The 7,500-nt window shown below is 48.2% G+C and overlaps 1 protein-coding gene across 1 annotated transcript in view; it reads right to left on the bottom strand.

Annotated features, from left to right (window-relative positions):
* si:ch211-1e14.1 (UPF0606 protein KIAA1549) overlaps positions 1 to 7,500 on the bottom strand; it is a 61,333-nt gene that overhangs the window by 7,994 nt on the left and 45,839 nt on the right. Inside the window, 7 exon segments of the mRNA XM_042110911.1 lie at positions 1 to 136; positions 1,014 to 1,243; positions 1,409 to 1,614; positions 4,384 to 4,520; positions 6,781 to 6,905; positions 6,907 to 6,936; positions 6,938 to 6,997. The exon segment at positions 1 to 136 is cut by the window's left edge and continues 3 nt beyond it. Coding sequence (XP_041966845.1) covers positions 1 to 136; positions 1,014 to 1,243; positions 1,409 to 1,614; positions 4,384 to 4,520; positions 6,781 to 6,905; positions 6,907 to 6,936; positions 6,938 to 6,997 — 924 coding nt within the window.

Genomic DNA, 7,500 nt, shown 5'->3' with positions numbered 1-7,500 from the left:
ATAGGCGAAGTTGTTGACTCCAGGGTACTTCCGGTATGTTCCGTCCGTCTCAGCGGTGATGAGCTGGTCCCGGTCTGCTTCACCGTTCAGATGTCCCGTCTTCTTCTTAGACTTAGGAGAACGCCTTCCTCTTCCACTAACACACAAACACACACACACACACACACACACACACACACACACACATTAATTTCTCCAGAGGATTCACAAATTTAATCCAATACAGTTCTTCATTTAACATTCTCAATAACTCAACTTCGCATCCACCAACTCTGATCTGAAAATATGAGTTGAACACAATAAAATAAAATACATAGATTCCATTTCCCCTGACAACACTAACTGCTCTCTGTGTCATACACCATCCCCAGAGCAACCAGAGCCTGCCACGTCACGTCACTGCAACTTACTCCCGAAATCTCACCAAGAGAATTCCTTCTGCTAAATATATTTAAATGGCTGAATCTGGACAAAACGTTGTTCTGTGACTCTCAAAGCACCCAGGAGGGGACACTGTGGTGCAACAGGCTACAGTGTCCGTATTATGTACGGGTTCAAGTGGCCACGGGGACCCATGGTTTGAATCTAACCTGCGGTCATTTCCCGATCCCACCCCATCTCTCTCTCCCACTCACTTCCTGTCAATATTCACTGTCCTATCCAGACAAAGGCAAAAAAGCCCCAAAAAATATACTTAAAAAAAGCACCCAAAAACAACAGAAGTGGCATAACAACAAAACACGACCCTATTACACTGGCCAGCGTGGTCCCTCCCTGCTCCATAGTGAGACAGAGATGAGGAGCACTGTTGACTCCACCATCTACAAATCATTATTATTTTTGGAGCAAACCTAAGGGCCGTCCAAATAAACCCAACACCTCATATTTCCAGAAGTCGACATGAGGAAAGAAAAGATTTGCAATTTTTGGTAAAGGGCACTAGCCTGTCATAACCAGACACACATCGACTTGAGAATGACCCCAATTTGCCAAGTCATTCTATGACCTCTGACCTTTTCTTGGGCTCAGTGAAGGGCGGGGGCAGGTGCGTGTCCGGGTCCAGGATCTTGTCGATCTGCTGCTGGGCCTTCTGGTAGATGCGGTCCTGCTCCTTGGGGTCCCCGGCCCCATCGGTCAGGTCGTCCATGGCGGGGAAGTCGTAGTGGCCTTTCCTCTTGGCTCGCAAACGGATCTTGTTGCGGTGGTGCTCGATTTCCGACTTGTGCCTTAACGCTACCTGGATCTACACACACACAGACACACACACATACACACACACACACACACACACACACACAATCCCCTTTTTTAAGTCACACTTACAGTTCTGAAGCAGATAGCCTTAGATCAGTGGGTAAGAGGTGGGCATTCGAGCAGGAAATGAGGGGTTATTTGTGAGAGCACCCACCTCCTTGTTTATCTTGGCGTTTTCGGTGGCGCGGTCCACCACTGTCGGGCTGTGTGTGGGCAGAGCCGGCATCGGTTGCATGGCGATCAGCTGGATCTTATTGGTCAAGCGCTTGGTCCCCTCCGCAGCACGGGACATGCGGTCCACATGCTCAAAGATGGACGCCGAGGAGAGCTGGTCATCGGGTCCGCTCATCGGCGGAGGGCCTGCAGGAAGAGGAAGTAGACAAACAGGAAGTCCATTAGGATGACAAGGAGGAAGCAGACATATTCAGCTGGACACAAAGGGGAATGGGGGGGGGGGGACCAACACAAGATGGACATGGGAGGTTAGAGAGAGTGGAGCGTGACACAGGAGCAACGTCAAATTACATTGGAGACATGGAGACATGGCACCTAACAAAAGAAGGAAAGTGAACATTGATGTGAACAAACACAACACTTAGAATAGACAAACAGGACAGGAATTAACCAGGCGAGAGAGACTAGGAACTAGTGTGTGCACGAGGACAGGAAGAAGAGGCGTGTCTTGTAGGCCAGAGGGGGAAAGTGTCAGAGTGAACGCACTGAGCTCTGCTTCAGCAGTGTGCTTTGTGCAGTGAGCATCTGGTCTGTTTTAACAGTGCTGCAAGGCACTCGGGAGAGCAAATGTGCTATGTCCCTCTGTAGCCATGAGGGGGCAGCACTCAGCTAAGTGCCTTCCACCTACAGTATCTCAGTGAGAGGACAGGACTGGACAAGTGACTCTCAAATACTTGCACCCACTACAGAGGTGCAGGTGAAACACATCAGTATGTGTGTGAGTAAAGAAATGCACTTTGGGCAGTTTGTATTTGTGCGACGTGTGTGTGCCGTAGATGCTCAAAAACAGGTCACCGTTTCTTGTGTTTCAGAGTGCACTGGTATAATGTAACAGAGTTCTACACTGGGTTAAAAGAGGGCCTGTCGTTTTTGAAAGATTCATCACTACGGAAAACACTCTACCGTGACTCACTCCTCTACTGTGAGCCGAGAGCTATCAGAACACGAGACACACACACTCACTCGCATACTGTACGTGCATGCTCCCTCACACACACACACACACACACACACACACACACACACACACACACACACACACACACAAAGGAGAACACGTACAACCTGCTACTAAAATCACACTACATAAACACAGTCAACACACACTCTTACCAATCTTATTCTTTCCTGCAAATCCAGAAAAAGAGAGAGAGAGAGAGGGAGGAGTGATAAAAAAGAGAAAAAGACAGAGAGAGGAAGAGAGATTAGAACAGTAGCTTGAGGCGGGAGTAGCTCGAACGCTCCATAAATTAGCACTCTCCATAAACCACAATCTCTGGACGGTAAATGATGTTCCGTGGCGCACATCTAAAGTGTTAATGTGGATGTGAGAGCCCCTGGAGATCACCAGAGGCTCTACTGCGGTCACTACGTCAGGAGTGTGACATGAGACGGAGGCTGATTCCTATTCAGACCATCTGATGCTTTCTCGTGGGGACCTTTTAAACCTGCTGACCCAGGGCAGTGAGAGCTCCCAGCACACAAAAGCAGCTTTCAGAGACGCACAGCAAAGCCCTCAGTAAACCAAGAAGGCATCGGAGGTCCTGTCTTACATCCCCCCGAGAGACAGAAATGAAATAAGTGAGGTGGGATAGAGAGGATGGGGGGAGGGTGGGAGGGAGGGAGGGAGAGAGAGAGAGAGAGAGAGAGAGAGAGAGAAAAGAGGGTGACGTATTGTGGTGAGGAATTCCAGAGCTGATAAGAGCGATTTCAGGGCTTGGCGTCCTGATGCCTGCGGAGCCTGAGAGAGCAGACACACAGTCAGCTAGACAGCAGACACTCGAGAGACACACACACACACAAAAACATGCACACACACACACACACGCACGCACGCACGCATGCACACACACGCACGCACGCACGCATGCACACACACACACACACACACACACACACACACACACAAAAACATGCACACACACACACACACACACACACACAAGCACGCATGCACACACACACACACACACACACACACACACACACACAGAAAGACCCACAGGCAAATGTTATTAGAGCAAGGGCTGCAAGAGAAAGAAAGAAAGAAAGAAAGAGGGGATCAGAATGTTGGAGGAAGAGACTGTGAGAGATGGACAGACATTTCCACTCTTTCCAGAGCCCTGTCTGTGAGCCCTACTTAATGGCCGACCAAACTGGATTCTGTCCCATTTAACAGAGCAGGACAAGGGTTTAATATGCAATCAGCCACTACGGATCTCCCCTCAGGAGAAATATGGAGTCCACAACAGGATATGATCATATGAGGACACAGAATGGGACAGAATAAAATATAATCAATACAATCAGGGCAGTGCGCACTGTTCTGTCAGCAATGACAAGAAGCCATCTTCCCCAGTAGGCTCCGGTCATGCTGTTTTGTGTGTGTGTGTGTGTGTGTGTATCCTGTACTGTATGGCTGTTTTGGGTGTGTATGTATGTGTGTGTGTCTCAGTGCTCAGTGTGTGTGTGTGGGTGTGTGTGTGTGTGTGTGTGTGTGTGTGTGTGTGTGTGTGTGTGTTCAGTGGACTTGCCATTGAGCCCGTCGGCGACCATCTTGCACGGCTGTACGCATCCTGTATTGCTGATTTGTGTGACTGTGTGTACCTGTAATTGTTTATGTGTGAGTACCTCTGTGTGTGTGTGTGAGTGTGTGTATGTGTGAGTGTGTTCAGTGGACTTGCCATTGAGCCCGTCGGCGACCATCTTGCGCGGCTGTATGCATCCTGTATTGGCTGTTTTGTGTGTGTATGTGTGTGTGTGTGCATGTAATTGTTTATGTGTGAGTGCCTCTGTGTGTGTGTGTATGTGTGTGTATGTGACTGTGTGTGTGTGTGCCTGTGTGTGTGTGTATGTGCCTGTGTGTGTGTGAGTGAGTGTGTTCAATGGACTTGCCATTGAGCCCGTTGGCGACCATCTTGCGCGGCTGTCTGGGGTCGTGTGGGGCGGATGACCCCCTGAGGCGGCCTGCTGGCGAGTCCTTCTCACTGGACCTATCGCTGCCCACAGAGTCCCCATCCGACGGGGAGATCCTGAAACATGACCCACAAACAAACAAAAAAAAAAATCATCACTCATACAAATAAGTTAACGCAAACCATGTCAAAAACCCACTCGAGTGGGGTTGGTGCAACTAAGCTCATCTTAATAATCAGTAATTTAGAAGGACTTATGTTGACCTTTAATTCAAGAACTTCTACACATCTTCTGCATCAAATTGGTCAAAGAGAGATTGCACTTAAACACATGCATTATTCACTTTTAATTACTTTTAATTATCACTTGATTGTGACTTTCACTTTGATTATCACACATACAGCCAAGCCTGGACAAACCAATCAACTTCATGGTTAATATTTCTAAATGGCAGCAGTCAATAAAGTGCTCATCAGTGGAAGCCAGATGGCCCTGAAGATCGTCCACTAAATGAGGGAAACGCTCTTTCAAAGTCCATTTGACCGAAGATCCTCCACTAAATGAGGGAAACGCTCTTTCAAAGTCCATTTGACCGAAGATCGTCCACTAAATGAGGGAAACGCTCTTTCAAAGTCCATTTGACTGACAGGGCAATTACATCTTCATCCAAATTTAAGCAGTCTGCTTGCAAAGTGCCGACACATGGGAAAATGCATGCATCCGCTTCCATTATCAAACAAATGCACACGCACACACACACACACACATGCATGCACACACACACACACAATCTCTATTTGGTTCTGTCCCACTCCTGCCCCTCACTCCTAAGGTCCAAGTTTCTCAGTTCAATGGGACAGCTGACTGATAAGCACATCTACTGTATGAGATACAAGTCAAACCTGACCAGCTGGACTGCTCTAGTGGCAACCTCCACAAAACAAAACTCCCTTTGCACCTTCTTCCTCTCTCTCTATTCACACCCCCCCCCCCCCCCCCCCCCCCCCCCCACACACACACACACGCACACGCACACTAACACATGTTGGTGGAAAAACACATCCACACACACCAATCCCCCCCCCCCCCCCTCCCTCCTCCCGTGAGGCTGCATCTGCATTGACAGGCATGATTAATGTCCCTGTGCCCAGACGGCTCTCTGCCCCGACCGCCATCTAATGGCCGACCAAAACTGGATTCTGTCTCTTTTAATGGCGCAGGACAAGAGTTTAACACACCCTATCAGCCACTACAGCTCCCCCTCAGGAGAAATATGGAGCCCACCACAGGATATGGTGCTTACTATATATCATCTAGATCATTTGGCTCGTGTGGGATCCTGACCACCAGGGGGCCATCCCATAATAGTCTTACAGTAATGCATTAAACATTGATTTGTGGACCAAGCAATGAGAACCCCCTTCGAGAAAATGTTCTCTACTGTGATGTTCTATATGGGTGTGTGTGTGTGTGTGTGTGTGTGTGTGTGAGAGTTCTTATGCAAAATAAGTTTTTTTAAGTTCTTAGTACATAAGAACAAAAACTCATCATGTGCTGACAACGTGTAATCTACGCAGAATCTGTAAGCACTCACTGTAGCGTGGTTGTTTATGTGTGTGTCTGTATGCACGGGTGTGTGTCAGTGAGTGTGACAGGGTGAAAAATGACCAATAAAATGGTCAGTGGAGTTGGGAGTGAGAGTGAGATTGGCCTAAGGCATTCAGACTGGTTGAACTGGGACTTTCTGTAAACAACGACAGATTTATTTAACGTCATATGCGCTCCAACGTCGGTCAGAGTCACAGAGCACTGCGTGACAGAGAGGCACTGAAGCAGCCTGGGGCTAGACCGAGGGTAACGTTGGCACCGTAAGTCAAGAAAAGCCTGACATGGTCGTTTAAATCTTAATGAAATAATAATCATCATGGCCGCAGACAATGGAACTAAAAATGAAGAACACAATAACTAATGAATAAACAAACTTTACATTCATCTTCACACACACACACACACACACACACACACACACCACACACACACACACACACACACACACACACACACACACACACATGTACACACACACACTAAGAGTTTGAATCCAAATTATATGTGCCTATCTAGACTCAGATTTGTTTCAGTTCGATTCTAAGCTGCTTTACTAGCATGACTGTGCAGAAGTAAAAAAAGCATATTGCACAAACATTTAGCATATTTAGCATATTTTATTGCCATTCTGTCTGTCTGGATAGCTCAGGATTTGACCACCTGGTTGGTTTGACAGGACAGTGTCTGGTTGGTTTGACAGGACAGTGTCTGGTTGGTTTGACAGGACGTGCGTGTGTGTGTGTGTGTTGGGCAGACCGTCCTGCTCACCGTCCTTTCTTGCGTCCCACACGCGAGGCGCTCTTGGCAGAGGAGAAGCCACCGGGCTCGCCGCTCTCCGAGGTGCTGGTATCCTTGACGACGGAGGCGGAGGCGGAAGGCGGAGGGAGGGCCGGGGGGCTCCTGGATGACCCTCAGGTCGTCCTTAACTGGGCTGGCCCAGGTGCAGCTTGGCAAAGTCAAAGCCCTTCACACTGGGAGCCTGGAGCTGGACCAGCACAGGACAGAAGAGAGAGAGAGAAAGAGGAAGAGAGAGAGAGAGAGAGATTGAAGTTAGAGAGAGAGAGAGAAAGAGAGAGATTGAAGTTAGAGAGAGAGAAAGAGGAAGAGAGAGAGAGAGAGAGATTGAAGTTAGAGAGAGAGAGAGAAAGAGGAAGAGAGAGAGAGAGAGAGAGAGAAGAGAGAGAGAGACGAGAGAGACAGAGAGAGAAAGAGAGAGATTGAAGTTAGAGAGAGAGAGAGAAAGAGGAAGAGAGAGAGAGAGAGAGAGAGAGAAAGAGAGAGAGAGACAAAGACAGAGAGAGAAAGAGAGAGATTGAAGTTAGAGAGAGAGAGAGAAGTTAGTCCAATAAATGAAGAAACCGCTCCTGGGGAGAGAGGACACTATGAGGGAGATGCACAAAAGGAAGCAATTAGTGCACAACCACTCTGGATCAATTAGTGCACAACCACTCTGGATCAGATCAGCAGTGGGGAGCAGCTAGGATCCAG

This window comes from Alosa sapidissima, chromosome 11 (assembly GCF_018492685.1).
Source record: "Alosa sapidissima isolate fAloSap1 chromosome 11, fAloSap1.pri, whole genome shotgun sequence".
NCBI lineage: Eukaryota > Metazoa > Chordata > Actinopteri > Clupeiformes > Clupeidae > Alosa > Alosa sapidissima.
The sequence above is the reverse complement of the archived record's forward strand: the minus strand, read 5'-3'. Positions and strand labels throughout refer to the sequence as shown.